We start from the raw sequence: 21,147 nt of genomic DNA, 5'->3' as shown, positions 1-21,147 counted from the left end.
TCAGGGTCTTTTCCAATGAGTCAACTCTTCGCATGAGGTGGCCAAAATATTGGAGTTTCAGCCTCAGCATCAGTCCTTCCAAAGAACACCCAGGATTGGTCTCCTTTAGGATGTACTGGTTGGATCTCCTTGAAGTCCAAGGGACTCACAAGAGTCTTCTCCAACACCACAGTTCAAAAGCATCAATTCTTTGGCGCTCAGCTTTCTTCACAGTCCAACTCTCACATCCATACATGACCACTGGAAAAACCATAGCCTTGACTAGATGGACCTTGGTTGGCAAAGTAATGTCTCTGCTTTTGAATATGCCATCTAGGTTGGTCATAACTTTCCTTCCAAGAAGTAAGCATCTTTTAATTTCATGGCTGCAATCACCATCTGCAGTGATTTTGGAGCCCCAAAAATAAAGTCTGACACTGTTTCCCCATCTATTTGCCATGAAGCAATGGGAGCAGATGCCATGATCTTAGTTTTCTGAATGCTGAGCTTTAAGCCAACTTTTTCAATCTCCTCTTTCACTTTCATCAAGAGGCTTTTTAGTTCCTCTTCACTTTCATATACCATAAGTCAGATGATGCCCTGAATCAGACTTGTCCACCTCTGTATAACAAGTAAATTACATAGTGTTGAAGACATAGGAAGATATAAATGGGATTTTATAAGTAATTCCATGCATGAATATATGGTGAATATTTGCCTGAATTTTCAGGGTATTATTTCCAGTCTTAATAGTCTCAAGTCACAAATGTGCGATGAATACGCTCACCTTTATTCTTGCTGGAAATCACAACACCAAATTTTATTTGCAACAGGCTTCCTTTGACTCAGAAGATAACTCTGTGTTGGTGTCAGGAATGATAGGTACCCAGCATTCTGCTGTCTTTAGTGTCGAGAGGGCCGACCTAGCCCAGATCTCAGAACCCCTTTTGAAGCTGGTCTGCATCACAGGTCAGCATCTCTAATTTTAAATCTTCAGTGTGTATTTCTTCAGCTTCAAGGTAGCAAATATCTGTACCTTTCTCAGTTCTTCCCTGAGCTGTTGTGATCACTGTGCTATGAAGGTGTGTCCTGGATTTCCTATATGTCAGGCAATAAAAAACATGGACTCAAATACTCTGCAAGGATTTCCATTTCTCAGGAGACAAGCTCTTGAGAAAAGAAGCAGTTGCAGTTGACATGTGCCCAGTTGTCTAACTTTTTCCTTTAAGAGGGATTCTCTGTCAATCCTGAACTCATCAATTAGTGATCAAGATTTCTTCACAGGATCTTCTGGAGATTTTTTCAAAATCATATCCTCAACCAGAAGTTCTGAGGAGCATTTGAGATTTTGAGATTCTGAATCTTTTTTTTTAAATTAATTAATTTTAATTGGAGGCTAATTACTTTAAAATATTGTAGTGGTTTTTACCATACATTCAGATGAATCAGCCATGGGTATACATGTGTCCCCCATCCTGAACCACCCCCCCACTTCCCTCCCCATCCCATCCCTCAGGGTCTTCCCAGTAATACTAGCCTTGAGCACCCTGTCTCATGCATCAAACCTGGACTGGTGATCTATTTCACATATGGTAATATATATGTTTCAATGCTATACTCTCAGATCATCCCAACCTCGCCTTCTTGCACAGAGTCCAAAAGTCTGTTCTTTACATCTATGTCTCTTTTGCTGTCTCGCATATAGGGTCATCTTTACTATCTTTCTAAATTCCATAAATATGTGTTATTATACTGTATTAGTGTTTTTCTTTTTTACTTACTTCACTCTGTATAATAGGCTCCAGTTTCATCCCCCTCATTAGAACCTATTCAATTGCATTCTTTTTAATAGCTGAGTAATACTCCATTGTGTATATGTACTACAGCTTTATTATCCATTAGACTGCTGATGGACATCTAGGTTGCTTCCATATCCTAGCTTATTGTAAACAGTGCTGCAATGAACATTGGGTCTCATTTGTCTCTTTCAATTCTGCTTTCCTTGGTATGTATGCCCAGCAGTGGGATTGCTGGGTTGTATGGCAGCTCTATTTCCAGTTTTCCTAAGGAATCTCCACACTGTTCTCCATAGTGGATGTACTAGTTTGCCTTCCCACCAACACTGTAAGAAGTTTCCCTCTTCTCTGCACCCTCTCCAGCATTTATTGTTTGTAGATTTTTTGATAGCAGCCATTCTGACTGGCGTGAGATGGTACATCATTGTGGTTTTGATTTACATTTCTCTGATAATGAGTGATGTTGAACATCTTTTCATGTGTTTGTTTGCCATCTGTAGATCTTCTTTAGAGAAATGTCTGTGTAGTTCTTTGTCCCATTTTTTGATTGGGTTGTTTATTTTTCTGGAATTGAGCTGAATGAGCTGCTTATATATTTTTGAAATGAATTCTTTGTCAGTTGCTTCGTTTGCTATTGTTTTCTCCCATTCTAAAGGCTGTCTTTTCACCTTGCTTATAGTTTACTTCTTTGTGCAAAAGCTTTTGAGTTTAATTAGGTCACATTTATTTTTGCTTTTATTTTCATTACTCTGGGAAGTGGGTCATAGAAGATCCTGCTGTGATTTATGTCAGAGTGTTTTGCCTAGAAGAGCTAACACCTATCTACTGAAATTGTTCTAGAAAATTGCAGAGGAACATAAACTGCCAAGCTCATTCTATGAGGCCACCATTACCCTAATACCAATACCAGACAAAGATACTACAGGAAAAAACAAAACAAAAAACTACTGGCCAATATCACTGATGAACATGATGCAAAAATCCTCAACAAAATTCAGCAAACAGAATCCCACAACATATTAAAAAGAGCATACATCATGACCAAATGGTCTTTATCCCAGGGATGCAAGGATTCTTCAATATTCACAAATCAATCAATGTGATGCACCACATTCACAAATTGAAAGATAAAAACCATATGATTATCTCAATAGATGCAGAGAAAGCCTTTGACAAAATTTAATATCCATTTATGATAAAAACTCTCCAGAAAGCAGGCATAGAGGGAACATACCTCAACATAATAAAGCAATACATGATAAACCCCAGGAAATATTATCCTCACTGGTGAAAAATTGAAACCATTTCCCCTAAAGTCAGGAAAAAGGCCAGGGTGCCCACTTTCACCACTACTATTCAACATAGTTTCGGAAGTTCTAGCTACATCAATCAGAGAAGAAAAAGAAATAAATGGAATCCAGATTGGAAAAGAAGAAGTAAAATTCTCACTGTTTGCAGATGACATGATCCTCTACATAGAAAACCCCAAAGACACCACCAGAAAATTACTAGGGCTAATCAGTGAATATAGTAAAGTTGCAGGATATAAAATCAACACACAGAAATCCCTTGCATTCCTATAAACTAACAATGAGAAAACAGAAAGAGAAATTAAGGAAACAATTCCATTCACCATTGCAATGAAAAGAATAAAATACTTAGGAATAAATCTACCTAAAGAAACTAAAGACCTATATATAGAAAACTATAAAACACTGAAAGAAATCAAAGATGACACAAATAGATGGAGAAATATACCATGTTCATGGATCGGAAGAATCAATATAGTGAAAATGAGTATACCACCCAAAGCAATCTATAGACTCAATACATGCCCTATGAAGCTACCAATGGTATTTTTCAGAGAATTAGAACAAATAATTTCACAATTTGTATGGAAATGCAAAAAACTTGAATATCCAAGGCAATCTTGAGAACGAAAAATGGAACAGGAGGAATCAACCTGCCTGAATTCAGGCTATACTACAAAGCTACAGTCATCAGGACAGTATGGTTCTGGCACAAAGAGAAATATAAATCAATGGAACAAATAGAAAGCCCAGAGATAAATCCACACACCTATGGACACCTTATCTTTGACAAAGGAGGCAAGAATATACAATGGAGAAAAGACAATCTCTTTAACAAGTGGTGCTGCGAAAACTGGTCAAACACTAATAAAATAATGAAAATCAAACACTTTCTAACACCATACACAAAAATAAACTCAAAATGGATTAAAGATCTAAATGTAAGATGAGAAACTATAAAACTCCTAGAGATTCTGCATCTTTACAGGCTCCTAGCCAGAGCTACCAGTTTCCAGTTCACTGTGTGAATAAAAGGTTTTAGAGGATAAGCAACATTCTGATAAATTATCTTAATGTTAATGTGGCAACAGATTTTAAAATGATGAACAAATCATTTATCTTGTACAAAACTATATTTAATCCATTTTATGTGTAAATACATAATATACATATTAATTCAAAGTAAAATCTATATGTTATTGGATTTAAAGTTATGGGGTACGAATTCAGAATATTGACTTAATTTTTTTTATATTTTAGGGGCTTACTATTAATGATTCTAGTTTCTAAATTGCATATATAAACTGTTTTAATAGACACTTATGTTTCATGCTTCTTCTATTCTTATATATTAGATTTTCAATTTTTATTCTAAAATAGGAAATTTGGAAGTATACATAAAATGATTGATTCAAGATAAATTGCACATTCAAGTTGAGAGATCTTATAGTTAAATATAAGAGGATTCAGTTATTTATTTATTTTTCTGGATAGGCATAATTTTTTTTAATTTAATTTAATTTTATTTTATAACTTTACAATATTGTATTGGTTTTGCCATATATCAGAATGAATCTGCCACAGGTATACATGTGTTCCCCATCCTGAACCCTCCTCCCTCCTCCCTCTCCATATCAGTCCTCTGGGTCATCCCAGTGCACCAGCCCCAAGGATCCAGTATCGTGCATCGAACCTGGACTGGCAACTCGTTTCATATATGATATTATACATGTTTCAATGCCATGCTCCCAAATCATCCCACCCTCTCCCTCTTCCACAGAGTCCAAAAGACTGTTCTATACATCAGTGTCTCTTTTGCTGTCTCGTATATGGGGTTATTGTTATCATCTTTCTAAATTCCATATATATGCATTAGTATACTGTAGTGGTGTTTTTCTTTCTGGCTTACTTCACTCTGTATAATAGGCTCCAGTTTCATCCACCTCATTAGAACTGATTCAAATGTATTCTTTTTAATGGCTGAGTAATACTCCATTGTGGATATGTATCACAGCTTTCTTACTCATTCATCTGCCGATGGACATCTAGGTTGCTTCCATGTCCTGGCTATTATAAACAGTGCTGCGGTGAACATTGGGATACACGTGTCTCTTTCAATTCTGGTTTCTTCAGTGTGTATGCCCAGCAGTGGGATTGCTGGATCATAAGACAGTTCTATTTCCAGTTTTTTAAGGAATCTCCACACTGTTCTCCATAGTGGCTGTACTAGTTTGCATTCCCACCAACAGTGTAAGAGAGTTCCCTTTTCTCCACACCCTCTCCAGCATTTATTGCTTGTAGACTTTTGGATCGCAGCCATTCTGACTGGCATGAAATGGTACCTCATAGTGGTTTTGATTTGCATTTCTCTGATTGAGCATCTTTTCATGTGTTTGTTAGCCATCTGTATGTCTTCTTTGGAGAAATGTCTATTTAGTTCTTTGGCCCATTTTTTGATTGGGTCATTTATTTTTCTGGAGTTGAGCTGTAGGAGTTGCTTGTATATTTTTGAGATTAGTTGTTTGTCTGTTGCTTCATTTGCTATTATTTTCTCCCATTATGAAGGCTGTCTTTTCACCTTGCGAATAGTTTCCTTTGTTGTGCAGAAGTTTTAAGTTTAATTAGGTCCCATTTGTTTATGTTTTCTTTTATTTCCAATATTCTGGGAGGTGGGTCATAGAGGATCCGGCAGTGATATATGTCAGAGAGTGTTTTGCCTATGTTCTCCTCTAGGAGTTTTATAGTTTCTGGTCTTACATTTAGATCTTTATTCCATTTTGAGTTTATTTTTGTGTATGGTGTTAGAAAGTGTTCTAACAGTGTATATTCTTGCCTCCTTTGTCAAAGATAAGGTGTCCATAGGTGCATGGATTTATCTCTGGGCTTTCTATTTTGTTCCATGGATCTATATTTTGGTCTTTGTGCCACTACCATACTGTCTTGATGACTGTGGCTTTGTAGTAGAGCCTGAAGTCAGACAGATTGATTCCTCCATTACCATTCTTCTTTCTCAAGATTGCTTTGGCTATTCGAGGTTTTTTGTATTTCCATACAAATTGTGAAATTATTTGTTCTTAGCTCTGTGAAGAATACCCTTGGTAGCTTGATAGGGATTGCATTGAATCTATAAATTGCTTTGGGTAGTATACTCATTTTCACTATATTGATTCTTCTAATCCATGAACATGGTATATTTCTCCATCTATTAGTGTCCTCTTTGATTTCTTTCACCAGTGTTTTATAGTTTTCTATATATAGGTCTTTAGTTTCTTTAGGTAGATATATTCCTAAGTATTTTATTCTTTTCGTTGCAATGGTGAATGGAATTGTTTCCTTAATTTCTCTTTCTATTTTCTCATTATCAGTGTATAGGAATGCAAGTAATTTCTGTGTGTTGATTTTATATCATGCAACTTTACTATATTCATTGATTAGTTCTAGTAATTTTCTGGTGGAGTCTTTAGGGTTTTCTATGTAGAGGATTTTAAAGTTTATACTTGTGTTACATTGAAAGTGAAAGTCACTCAGTTGTGTCTGACTCTTTGTGACCCTATGAACTATAGAGTCCATGGAATTCTCCAGGCCAGAATACTGGAGTGGGTAGCCTTTCCCTTCTGCTTGGGATCTTTCCAACCCAGGCATCAAACCGAGGTCTCCCGCAAGGCAGGTAGATTCCTACCTGCTGAGCCACAAGTGAAGCTAGTCCTTCTGAATTTTAGATACTCATTTAAACTCATTAAAATATCAGGGGAGTTTTTTTTTTTAATTGTCCTTAATATCAATACCGATGGTGAACACTATACCAATTAAGTCAAAATTTTAGCATGTGAGGTCATATATCAATATTTTTCAAAAGCTTCTCAACTTTTAATGTGCATAGAAATAACCTAAGCATCTTGATCAAAAGCAGATTCTGATAGTAAGTCTCATGTATGGCTTGAGAGTATACATTTTAAATAAAATCTCTCAGATGTTTCCACTATTTCTCATCTATAGATCACTCTGAGAAACAAGGTGCTAGAGAATCTCTTGTTTTGAATACCTTCCACTGGAGTTCTTTCAGTTTCAAGGAAAATCCACCATACCTATGCACCAAAAATCTTTTAGCTAAAGGTTTGCTGTGGCTGCAAGATTCTGATATGTTTGGAAAAGAGTACTATGTGTCTGAAATGCCACCTTATAAGGGAACAGACTACCTTTGAAGTTGATTTAGTGTGCCAAAAAGAAGAAGTGAGAAAGAGACTTGGAGTTTAGTAAAGGTCAGATATAGAAAGAATGTAAACAGGAAGTAAACAGAAACATTCCTATAATTATTCAGAAATTAAAAATTTGAAGAAACCCATAGAAGCCATTCTTTCAGTTCAGACATGGTATATGTGCTGATTTGGCTGATTTATATATACATACATATATATATATATATATATATATATATATATATATATATATATATTCTGAACTATATATAGCAGACTAGGAATCATACCTAAGATAGAAGTTGTAATTGTAGCCATTTTACCTTCTTTTTATAGTACTGATGAAAATTCAGTCAAATAATATGAAAATATAAATAACATGAAAATTAAGTCAAATAATATAAAATAATTGAAAATGAATGCTTGACTTTGATGAAAGAATGGATAATAAAATACATGGGTGGTAAATAAAATTATGCTTTATATATTTGTGGTATATTTGGACACTACAGGTGAATAAGGCATCACACTACCCAAAGAACGTTGATCTGTCAGTAATGAGTAAGACACTTTGAACTAAGAAGAGGGAGAAGACAACTAAATATTTAGAGTTTCATGTGAATTTATACTTACCAGATGTTAATGCCCAGAAGCTAAAAAAGACAAATATGAGGGGAGAGAAAAGATATTTCCAAGATAAAACTGTCAAAAAAATAGCAATTTTTCTAACTTCCATGGCAAAAGTGCATGAACCTCATGAAAGTGATACAACTTGTATAGTTTTGGTTTATTATGAGCAGTTGTTAACATAAATTTACTGTTGTAGTTTAGTGGCAAGGTTGTGTTGGATGGACGCTCTGTGACCCTATGGACTGTAGCCCACAAGGCTCCTCTCTTCATGGGAATTCCCAAGCAAGAATACTGGAGTGGGTGGCCATTTCCCTCTCCAGGGTATCTTCCTCACCCAAGGACTGAATCCACATCCCCTGCATTGGCAGCTGTATTCTTTACCTTTGAACTGCCAGGGAAGCCCCTGTTACATAAACAGGATAGCACTAATGATTTAAAGATAGAAATGTATTGGGCTATTTTTATAAAAATTGTCAGTATTGAACATGATAATTTGAATCTCATTGATGAGTCTTATCTTAAGATTCTGTATTAACTCTGCATTTGGTCTTTTAGCTTGATCAACACAAGTTTGAAATATTTTTATTATTTTCATTAAATCAAATGAAATAAAAGTGAAAATTGCATTGGACAGGTCTAGGGAAAGCAATACAGTCTCACAGGAAAAGTAGAAGTTTAATGTGTAGAAGGAAATTATTGGGAAGGCCTTACACTTATCCACAATTACCTGGGGGCAATAGATTGCTTTGAGTAAAATCACAGTTCCTGGAGCCAGACATTCTAGCCTCTGTCTTTATTAAGTGTGGGACTATGGGGACATTTACTCAAAGTAAACAAACTTCAATTTAATCATCTTTCAAATGGAAATAGTATTAGGACTTGCCTTGAGAGATATCATAAATATTAAAGAAAGTTGTCTGATATGAAGTGCTGGGTACAGTGTTTGATATTTTATACTATCTCAATAATAATACGTTATTACATTATGATGATCATCATAGTTATTCTTGTTATTTGTGTTTTTTATGTTAACTGGAGCTTCTTTAATTCTCAAGAGTGTCTGACATTATTCTTGATATTTCTCCATACATAATCAATATAACACAAATTCCAAAGAAATGTATTGTATGGGGAAATGATCCTGAATTTCCAAAAATTTGAACAATAAAACTAAAACATTGCATATCTCAGCAAAGCAAACAGTTATTTCTGATATGACACCAACGGTGAGTCTATTCATCTATATTTTCCAAGGTTCAGAATATTCTTCAGGGCCAATTTGACATCCTTATTCCGCAAACTGTAGATCAAAGGATTCAGCATGGGCACAATGCAGGTATAAAACACAGAGGACACTTTCCCTTGGTCCATGGGGCTCACAGATGATGGCTGCAGGTACATGAATGCTGCAGATCCATAGAAAACAGCAACGGCCAAGATGTGGGAACTGCAAGTGCTGAAGGCTTTGGACCTGCCCTCAGTGGAGTGGATGTGGAAGATTTTATAGAGGATGAAGATATAGGAAATAAGAATAGTCAAGGCAGGAATCAGGACGTTGAAAGAACTGCAGACTAGAGCCAATAACTCATTGAAATAGATGCTAGAACAGGATAGCTCCATGAGTGGAAAAACATCACAGAAATAATGGTTAATCACATTGGCCTTGCAGAAATAGAGTCTCAACATAAGGCAAGTATGGAATGTCGATTGAATGATGCACAAGATATAACCTGCTGCTGTGAGCTGGAAGCACCAATAATAAGACATGATGGCATTATAAAGCAAGGGGTTACAGATGGCAACATAGCGGTCATATGCCATTTCAGCCAACATATAGCTCTCTGAAATAATAAAAAGAAGAAAGAAATATAGCTGAGTCATGCATTCAGGATAGGAGATGATGTTTTTCTCTGTCACAAAGTTCATCAGCATTTTGGGGGTAATGACGGTGGACTGACAGAGATCAATAAGGGATAAGTTGCTGAGGAAATAGTACATAGGTGTATGTAGGTGAGAACTGAGCCCAACCAGTGTGATAATGCCCAGATTCCCCACCACTGTGACCACATAGATTCCTAGGAAGAGGAGGAAAAGGGGCAGCTGGAGTCGTGGCTGTTCTGTGAGCCCAGTGAGGATGAACTCAGTCACTGAGGAGTGATTTCCTGGGTCCATTTTCTTCTTAGTAGGTTCTAAGTTTAAAAAACAAACAAACAAAGAAAATGAGTATGTGTGTGTGTGTGTGTGTGTGAGAAAGAGAGAGGTTTATGCGTGTGTGTATGTTTGTGTGTGTGTGAGAGAGAGGCAGAGAGTAATTCTGCAGAGATCATTCTTTATTTTTCAGCAGAGGACACACATAATGTAGGGAATTCTCCAGTATATCCTGCTACTCTAGGACAAACAATTAATTTTGTTGAACTAGAATAGAAATTATAAACATCAAGAACTTTACAATTAAGAAATTGCATAAAGTTTAAGAGAAACAACAATTTATGGATTTTTTTATAACAGAAGTATTTTTTTTTAAAGTCAGTCAACACTAACATTTCTAGTATTATTTCTGAGTACTCTTCCTTCCTCCAAGTTTCTATGTTTATATATTAATTTCATGCTTGTTGAATGGCATAGTATTTTTATTTCATTTATAATAAGTAATAGTTGTATACGGTATCTATAATTAATACAGAGAGGATTCATAAGTCTGTGCAAAGTAGTTATATTAGTTGGGGTTGTCTTCTTTAGTAACTTCTCAACTGAAATTATCTGAAATGTGATGACCAGTATCATTTCATCTGAGTTCTGATGCTTTAATGTCCCAGCTTCCTTCTCCCTGGACTTTGACTCCAGAGGGCATAAATGAAACTGCTTGACAGACATCATGCTTATACCTTTTCCACCCCAGGAATCATTCTTCTTATAATTTGGATAATCTTAGGGGTGAGAGTATAATGGCCTAAATATAAGTCACATACTCCACCACTGTGACTAGGGCATTAATGTACCAAGATTGATCTGTGAAATTTGGACCTCATGATTTAAATGGGGGAGGTAAGAAAATGATTTTATTCTCCAAGTCATAAAATGCCTTTGAACACAAATGCTAGGTGTTTGATATGCCAAACTTTTTAAAGTATAATCATGCATTTTACATGTGCTAGCAATAGAATTCGGAGAAGGCAATGGCAATCCTTCCAGTTCTCTTGCCTGGGAAGTCCTATGGACAGAGGAGCCTGGTGGGCTACAGTCCATGGGGTCGCGAAAAGTTGGACACAACTGAGCGACTTCACTTTCACTTTTCACTTTCATGCATTGGAGAAGGAAATGGCAACCCACTCCAGTATTCTTGCCTGGAGAATCCCAGGGATGGGAGCCTAGTGGAGTGCCATCTATGGGTTCACACAGAGTCGGACACGACTGACATGACTTAGCAGCAGCAGCAGCAATAGAATTCAAAGATGGGAGAGATGTGGATTCATAAAGTACATGCAAAATAAAATAAGTGATTTTCATATCAATTAAATACTAGTCAACAGTGTGATGTCTTTTTTAAAGACCAATGTATCTTTAGTCAAGATTTGTAAAGGAAATGAGTAGGTTCTAGAAAATAGAAATTTATATTCTTAACACTCAAGTAATATTTGGCTATTGTGTTCAGTTTGAAGTGAAATACTGTGTGTGATATAGGTAAAGCTGCACAGTTTCACAAATATCTAAAAATCAGTTATTTTAAGATGGCTAAAACAACTAAGGATATTTTTTTCTAGCAAGGCAAAAATTCATGTGGCACAGGAAAGTTATCTCAATGTTCATCATATGGCAGTGGGAGGTACTGAACTTATTGTATACATACAAGAGATTGAGTAAAATTAACTGCTTCAAACCATGGGAAGAAATATTTGAGTTTCACAGCAAAGACAAACATCCCTATCACCAGACACACCCGAGCTGACAGTCATAAAAGTTGGAAAAAGACTGAATAACCATGTGCATACAGATATTCTTTAAGGACAAATCTAATGGGTAGTTGGATTAGGTGTACTTCTATTATCTTCATTCTAATGGATCCTGATTATGGATCCTATTATTACCCCATTTCCTGTGTGATCTTGAGATAACATGTCTACTTTCCAACTCTCTGAAAAACAGAAACACTAAAATCTACCTCCTGTGTAAATTCACAATACTGATTCCTATGAGATGTTTAGCACAGTCCCATACCCTTGGAAAGACCCTGATACTGTCATTGTTATTTTAATTTTATTCTATTGACTTGCTTTCCATTTTATCTTTTGTTTTAGTGTTATTTTCATTCCTAGTGTCATTTTCATTTCCCTTTCATTGGAGAAGGAAATGGCAGCCCACTCCAGTATTCTTGCCTGGAGAGTACTGTGGATGGAAGAGCCTGGTGGGCTGCTGTCCATAGGGTCGCACAGAGTCGGACACGACTGAAGCGACTTAGCATGCGTCATTCCTACGATGATGGCGGGGATTTTTTTTTTTTCCTTAAGACATTTTCTTGTTCCTCCTTTCTACCTAAATATATAAAATGATACTGAAATTTGAAATTTTTACTCAATATTAACTCCTAAATATTTTCCAAGGTCTCCAAATAAAGTTTGAATAGATTTCTGTAATTCAATGATTTATATCACCTAACAACAAAATCTTTTATTTTTATGTCCCACCAGGTATCACATGATTTAACTATTACACAAAACAGCATTTGGTAGAATCTTTTTTTTTTTTTGACTCATTATATATCTTTATCTTCTCTCACACATTCCCAGTGTATCTGATGAAATTTATTCAATAGTTAGTGTCCTTAAGTTAAGGGCTTTAATAATGGAAACCCTAGGTAATAAGACCATTTTCTATGTGCTGAGGAATACCTTTCTCATGTTTACATTTAGCACATGCTTGATTCTGCATCAGTTATTATGAGTTACTTATTGGCTTTACTTCTATACTAGACTGTACACTCAATACAGTGCTTGGCACAATGCCTTATATACAAGTATCAATAAATATGATTTTTTAATAAAATTATTGAAAGGATTGTAGTAATAAGTTAACATAGACGCCAACACAAGTGAACGAAGCTCTCACACTGCCTGAGTGGAGGTGAGTAAACAAAGAAATACTGGCCATAACTTTCTCCAGCAGGGACAAAGAGATGATAAGAGAACCTTTGCTCCTCATGGAGTGTGAATATTAGAGTGAGGACAGATAGAGACAGAAAAATAGCTACTCACATCTATTAATGCACCGTGAGGGAGCTAGAATAGAAGATCTAACTTTTTAAAGTCCAGGACTGGGATTCAAATACATCCCTCTTGCTCCCCAGCACACCAGTGCTGTGTATTCTTCTTCTCTATTTCTCTGAAGGGAAAAATGGTTCTGGTGATGCTGGTGGATAGTTCTGAGTACTAACCTTGCAGGACTTCTCGTTCTTGTAGTGTCATAACCTAGAAGATACTGTTGTAATAATTTTGAGTCAATGGTCCTGACTTCCGTTGAAGTCAGTGGCCCTCTGCAAAGGTTGGTTGATATGAATGGTGATTAATACTCTGAGTATAGATGCTAAGAGTCAGATGAGGAACAGATAATGCTAATGATCTCCCATTAGGATCATATCCCACAAGTATCAACTCTTGGGATAAGTTACAATTAGCAATTCCCTTTTCTTCCTTTGACTCTCAAATGTTTAATAGTGTCATATAATTATAATTTATTATTTTTTATTAGACTATAGGTTGGAAGCAAGGCTGTGATAGATCTTATTAGAACTCTGGTGAACTTCATGTCAAGCTATACAAAAATTCAAAATTTTAGGAAATATTTAAGACCTGCATTAAAGGAACATTCTAAAGTGATTTCACACAGGAGATAAAGAAAAAATTGAAAAAAATCTTTGTGTGCAATAGTTGAATGATTTTTTTCTCATTGACCTATATTTAACTATATTTAGATAACATGATGTATTTATAAAACAGTAGTACTTGAAATATTTTAACATGCAGGCTGCAGGAAGGTTTCACCTGGCTACTTTCATTACCCATGAAAAGTCCCTAACAAGTAGAATAAGTTAATGACACTATCTAATTCTATAAATAAAAGAAATATTGAGGAATAATATAGAGATCTGTCAATGTTTAAAAATTTGCTTAAAATATAGAGTAATTAAAAAAAATCACATTCTGGTTTAAGGTGGCAATCTAGGAAGATCCACAACTCAGATTGCAACAGTATAATTCATATTTTTTAAAAATCTTTAAACTAAATTCATTGAACTATAATTTACATGGATAAAATTCTACATACTAAGAATTTTCTCAATGTCAGTATAGGTGAAGTTTTTTTCCAATCTAGGTATGGGAAACCATAGTATTTTAGACTGGAGTGTTCAAGTTCCAGGTACCACTGTATCTCCAGATTTGCTGTGTTGACCCATCAGATAACAAATATACATATTATTTTTTAATGCATATATGTTGTATGCTTGATAACCAAGAGTTTTGCTTCAAGTATTTTGGGTTTTTGACTTTATTTAATGACTTAAGAAATCAGGTGTTCACAAGTTATCTTACCTGCACTTGGGTTTGATACAGAAGTTACTCAAGTTCGTGCTTCTAAAAATTTGTATAGAAATAATTTAGGATGTCATCAGTTTTATTGCAGATTTTTTTTTAATTTTTAAATTTATTTTAATTGGAGGCTAATTACTTTACAATATTGTACTTGTTCTGCCACACATCCACATGAATCCGCCACTGGTTCATGTTGCTCCCCATCCTGAACCCCCCTCCCACCACCCTCCCCGTACCATCCCTCTGGGTCATCCCAGTGCACCAGCCCCAAGGATCCTGTATCGAACCTGGACTGGTGATTCGTTTCTTATATTACTATACATGTTTCCATGCCAATCCCCCAAATCATCCCACCCTCTCCCTCTCCCACAGAGCCCAAAAGACTGTTCTATATTTTTGAAGAACTCTTCAAACATAAATTTAATTGATTTTAACTGTTAGAAGTCATATGTAGATAATTGGAGAAAGTAATGAAAAAAGACAGTATGAAATATATATGGCTTCCCATAAATATTTTTTAAAAGAAAATAAGAAAATTGTCAAGGTGTTTCTAGTGGCAGGAACTATCTTATGTCCTGCATATATGGCAATGAAATACATGAATGGGGATAATCTTCATGAACATTACAGTACATTTTGGACAATAAGCACGCAAGTACACACCCAAAACAATAAATGGCATAGTAGGAGGCATACAGGTTTGAGCAATGTTACAAAGTATGAAGGAGATCTTAACTCAGATTGTAAGCTCTGGTAAGGATTTTGAAGTAAGAGAACCATATATCCATACAATATAATAAGCAAAGACTAGCTCTAAAATATCATGTTCATGTTATGTCTGATCACAAAAATATTCTTCTCTCAAGTATTTTTATCAGGAAAACATTGACATCTTTATACCTGAGGCTGTTGATCAGGGGATTCAGCATGGGCAAAACAATAGTATAAAACACAGAGGACAGTTTCCCTTGGTCCATGGATCTCACAGGTGATGGTTTCAGGCACATGAATGCTGTAGACCCATAGAAAACAGCAACATCTGAGATGTGGAAGCTGCATGTGCTCAAGTCTTTGGATCTGCCCTCCGTGGAATGAATGTGGATGCTGCTGGAAATGATGAAGATGTAGGAGCTGAAAATGATCAGGATGGAGACAAAGATGTTAAGTACAGCAAAACGTAGAACCAGTAATTCATTGAGATAGGTGCTAGAGCAGGAGAGCTTGAGGAAGGGAAGAAGATCATAGCAACAATGGTTGAGTGCAGTTCAACTCTGTTCAGTTGCTCAGTCATGTCTAACTCTTTGTGACCCCATAAATGGGGGCAGGCCAGTTTTCCATGTCCAAAACCAACTCCAGCATCTTACTCAAAGTCATGTCCATCGACTTGGTGATGCGATTCAAAAATCTCATACTCTGTCATCCCCTTCTTCTGAATTCAATCTTTACCAGCATCAGGGTCTTTTCCGATGAGTCACTTCTTCACATCAGGTGGCCAAAGTATTGGAATTTCAGCTTCAGCAACAGTCCTTCCAATGAATATTCAGGTCTGATTTCCTTTAGGATGGACTGATTGGATCTCTTTGCAGTCCAAGGGACTCTCAAGAGTCTTCTCCAACACCACAGTTCAAAAGCATCAATTCTTTGGCCTTCAGCTTTCTTTATAGCCCAACTCTCACATCCATGAATGACTATGGAAAAACCATAGCTTTGACTAGACAGACATTTGTTGGCAAAGTAATGTCTCTGCTTTTTAGTATGCTGTCTAGGTTGGTCACAGCTTTTCTTCCATAGAGCAAGAGACTTCTAATGTCATGACTACAGTCACCATCTGCAGTGACTTTCGAGCCCCCAAAAGTAAAGTCTGTCACTGTTTCCCCATCTATTTTCCATGAAGTGATAGGGCCAGAGGCCATTATCTTAGTTTTCTGATTGTTGAGCTGTAAGCCAACATTTTCACTCTCCTCTTTTACTTTCATCAAGAGGCTCTTTAGTTCTTCGCTTTCCACCATAAGGATGGTGTCTTCTGCATATCTGAGGTTATTGATATTTCCCCCAGCAAACTTGTTTCCAACTTGTGCTTCATTCAGCCCAGCATTTCTCTTGATGTACTCTGCATATAAGTGAAATAAGCAGGCTGACAATATACAGTCTTGATGTACTCCTTCCTATTTGGAACCAGTCTGTTGTTCCATGTCCAGTTCTCACTGTTGCTTCCTGACCTGCATATAGGTTTGTCAAGAGGCAGGTCAGGTGGTCTGGTATTCCCATCTCTTGAGAATTTTCCACAGTTTTTTGTGATCCACACAGTCAAAGGCTTTGGCATAGTCAATAAAGCAGAAATAGATGTTTTTCTGGAACTCCCTTGCTTTTTCAATAATCCAACAGATATTTATCAGTTTGATCTCTGGTTCCTTTGACTTTTCTAAATCCAACTTGAACATCTGGAAGTTCATGGTTGACATACTGTTGAAGCCTGACTTGGAGAATTTTGAGCATTACTTTACTAGTGTGTTAGACAAGTCCAGTTGTTTGGTAGTTAGAGCATTTTTGGCATGTGTGATACTATTAACATTTAAAACTGTGTCACTTCCCTATTAAAAAAAATTAGCAGCTCCCTTTACACACATACAAAAAGTAAATAAATAAAAATTGATGTCTCACAGTGATCCACACGTGATTCATGAACTGTCTGCTATCTATTTTGCTGCTGCTGCTGCTTTTCTAGTCTGTTAGAATGATCATTTCATGTGAAGTATGATCTGTTTTTTTCTGGATCTACATAGGCTTTTCTTGTCTAGTGGTCTAGTGGGACCATTTCCTGTCACTTATCTATGTTTTATTTAGGAGCCTAAGCCCTAGTAATTCAAGGATTTTCCATCAGAACTCCTATTATCTGTCCTCTGTTAATCCATTTGTGCTTGTTGGGAAAAGCACTGGACTAGGAATCTTGCCTATGACAGGAGTTGTGATTGTAACCATCTCCCTTCCTTTATACCCCAGGCTTCCCAGGTGGCTCTAGGGGTAAAGCATCCCCCTGCCAATGCAGGAGATAGAGGTGTGGGTTTGGGAAGATCCTTTGAAGTAGGAAATGGCATTCCACCACACTATTCTCACCTGGAAAATTCCATCAGGAGAGGAGCCTGGTGGGCTACAGTCCATTGGGCTGCAAAGAGTTGGACACGACTGAGCAAATAAGACTGATGAAAATTAAGTCAAATGATAAATATGAGTGTTCTTTGAAAATGATTATCTGCTATTGAATTAGTTTTAATGAAATACAAGGAGGTAAAGTTATATTATGTGGTTCCCTTGTGGCTCAGCAGTAAAGAATCCACTTGCAAATGCAGGAGTCATGCATCTTCCACTGCATTGGGACAATCCTTTGGGAAGATCCTTAGAGAAGGAAATAGAAACCCACTCCAGTATTCCCACTTGGAAAATCCCATAGACAGAAAAGCCTGGCAGGCTACAATCCATGGGGTTGGAAAGAGTTGGATAGAATTTAGTGAGTAAAAAGCAACAAAGTTATATTATGTATTTGTCCAATATTTGGATACTATAAGTAAATACTGCAACTTGTTATATTAGGTGAATAGACAGCACACTATTTAAAGGACATTGATATGGCAATAATGAATAGGATGGTTTGAATTAGGAAAAGACAGAAAACAACTGAGCATTTATAATAATATGAGAATTTATAATTATAAGATATTTAAGACCTACAATCAAAAAGCAATAGTATGAGGGAAAAGAAGAGATGTTTTAAAGAGAACATAACATGAAATGGCAACTATATAAATTATGGCACAAAAGAGCATTAACATATATCAAGGCTGTATATCATCACCCTGCTTATTTAATTTATGTGCAAAGTACATCATGCAAAATGCTAGGCTGGATGAAGCACAAGCTGGAATCAAGATTGCCAAGATCACTGAAGGTGGTGACTGCAACCATGAAATTAAAAGATGCTTGCTCCTTGGAAGAAAAGCTATGACCAACCTAGAAAGCATATTAAAAAGTAGAGATATTATTTTGCCAACATTGTCAAACTATGTTTTTTCCAGTAGTCATGTATGGGTGTGAGAGTTGGAGTATAAAGAAAGCTGAGCGCTGAAGAATTGAAGCTTTTGAACTTTGGTGTTGGAGAAGACTCTTGAGAGTCCCTTGGACTGCAAGGGGATCAAACCAGTCAATCCTAAAGGAAATCATTGTTGGATATTCATTGGAAGGAATGATGCTGAAACTGAAGCACGAATACTTTGGACACCTGATGCAAAGAACTGACTCCTTGGAATAGACTCTGATGCTGGGTAAGATTGAAGGCAGCAGGAGAAAGGGACGACAGAGGATGAGATGGTTGGATGGCATCACCGACTCAATGGACATGAGTTTGAGCAAGCTCCAGGAGTTTGAGCAAGCTCCAGGAGTTGGTGATGGACAGGGAAGCCTGGTGTGCTGCAGTCCATGGGGTTGCAAAGAGTCAGACACAACTGAGAGACTGAACTGAACATGAATACACAATTCAATAAAGTATGGAACAGAAGAGCATTAACAACATGAAAGTGATATAATTCAGCAGGATTTTTTCTTTTATGAACGGCTGCTTCATAAATAGTTATAGTGTTATTGGTATAAAGATAAGACAATGTTGTTTGGGCTGCTTTTATAAATATTTACATTTCAATTATAATTGGAATCTCTTTAATGACTGTCTACTGTGAAACCCTGCAATAAATCTCCATCCTTGCAATTGTTGCTTTGACCAATACTGTTTGAAAGATTTTGATTATTTTCATTTTATCAAAGGAAATAAAAGTGAAAATAGCATAGAAGATATCTAGAGAAAAGAAACACAGTCTTATAGGAAAGTGATGATGCTTGACATATAGAAGGGAATTCTCAGGGGGGCATTGGACTTATTCACTATCTTCTTGTGCAAAAGTATCACTTATGTTTTCTCTATCATTTATTATGTTTGGGACCATGGCAAATACACAAATTAAATAACCTTCCATTTATTCTTTTCAAAGGAAAATAATACTAGAATTTGTCCTGAAGGAATATAGTAAATAAAGATATCCATTTAAAGTACTGGGCATAGTGCTTTATATTTCATAAATCTTGATAATATGCGTTACTGTGATTTTCACCATAATCATCATAAGCATTGTTGGTCTTCCTAGATATATTATTATTAAAAAATAAAAGTAAGCTCCTTTAATATTCAAGATTTTAAAAAATTCTATTATTGTATTTTTGCTTATATAATCATTGTAATGTATGTTCAAAGAAGTAGCCAGGAGAATTTTGGAGATGAGTTATACAGAGAAGTATCAGTAAATTTCCAAAAATTTGAACAATATATCTAACACACTGCATAGTTCAGCAAACCAAATGACTTCTATGACATCATGCTATTGATTCTATTCATATACATTTTCCTCTTTCCAGAATTTTCTTCAGGACAAATTTGACATCCTTATTCCACAGACTGTAAATCAGAGGATTTAGCATGGGAACAATGCAGGTATAAAACACAGAGGACACTTTTCCTTGATCCATGGAACTCACAGATGATGGCTTCAGGTATATGAATGCTGCAGATCCAAAGAAAACAGCAACAGCTAAGATGTGAGAGCTGCAGGTGCTGAAGGCTTTGGACCTGCCCTCAAGGGAGTTGATTTGGAGGATGCTGGAGAGGATGAAGAGGTAGCATGTAAGGATGATTAAGTCAGGAGTCAGGATGTTAAATGCACTCAAGACTAGAACCAATAATTCATTGACATAGATGCTAGAACAGGATAGCTCCAAGAGTGGAAAGAGATCACAGAAATAATGGTTAACCACATTGTTCTCACAGAAAAGGAGTCTCAACACAAATCCTTTATGGATCGTGGATCCAATGATGGCCAAAATATAAACTCCCACTGTGAGGCAGAGGCAGATGTGGTAAGACATGATAACATTTTAAAGCAAGGGATTGCAGATGGCAACATAGTGGTCATATGCTATTGCAGCCAACATGTGACACTCTGAAATAGCTAAAATGCAGAAGAAGTAGAGCTGAATAATGCATTCAGAGTAAGAAATGATGTTCTGCTTTGTCATAAAGTTCACCAGCATTTTGGGGGTAATGACAGTGGGCTGACAGAAGTCAATACAGGACAAATTGCTGAGGAAATAGTACATGGGGGTGTGCAGGTGAGAACTGAGCCCTATCAGTGTGATCATGTCCAGGTTCTCCACCACCATGACCACATAGATTCCTAGGAAGAGGAGGAAAAGTGACAGCTGGAGTTGTGGCTATTCTGTGACCTCAGAGAGGATGAACTCAGTCACTGAAGAGTGACTTCTAGGGTCCATTATCCTAAGTATAAAAAGAGTAGATGAGTGTACTTTTGTGTTCCTCTATGTGTGTATGTACATGTTTATGTGTGAGGAAGAGTAATTCTGGGGAGATCATTAATTTATTCCTCATCAGAAGAAGTTCATAATGTGCTTTATTCCACCTGAGATCTGCTGCTTTAGTGCTCACCTTCTTCCAGCCTGGATCATGATCCAGTAGTTTAGAAACACAACTGCTTAGCAGGCATCATATTTATATCTCAGCAGATTTTCCAAGTCCCAGGAAAACCCTGCTCCTATT

The 21,147-nt window shown here is 36.5% G+C and overlaps 1 protein-coding gene and 2 pseudogenes across 1 annotated transcript; all 3 read right to left on the bottom strand.

The window, feature by feature from the left end:
• Positions 1-9,147: 9,147 nt before the first annotated feature.
• OR8G3M (olfactory receptor family 8 subfamily G member 3M) lies at positions 9,148-10,083 on the bottom strand. The gene has a single exon (NM_001390009.1). The coding sequence runs from the start codon at positions 10,081-10,083 to the stop codon at positions 9,148-9,150; it is 936 nt and encodes a 311-aa protein (NP_001376938.1).
• OR8G59P (olfactory receptor family 8 subfamily G member 59, pseudogene) lies at positions 15,338-15,754 on the bottom strand (annotated as a pseudogene).
• Positions 19,929-20,864, bottom strand: OR8G44P (olfactory receptor family 8 subfamily G member 44, pseudogene; annotated as a pseudogene).

Source organism: Bos taurus, chromosome 9 (assembly GCF_002263795.3).
Source record: "Bos taurus isolate L1 Dominette 01449 registration number 42190680 breed Hereford chromosome 9, ARS-UCD2.0, whole genome shotgun sequence".
In the NCBI taxonomy this organism is placed as follows: Eukaryota; Metazoa; Chordata; class Mammalia; order Artiodactyla; family Bovidae; genus Bos; species Bos taurus.
The sequence above is the reverse complement of the archived record's forward strand: the minus strand, read 5'-3'. Positions and strand labels throughout refer to the sequence as shown.

Excerpts from the sequence above, each read along its gene's own strand:
- OR8G3M (NM_001390009.1), bottom strand. The coding sequence starts at position 10,083 with ATGGACCCAGGAAATCACTCCTCAGTGACTGAGTTCATCCTCACTGGG.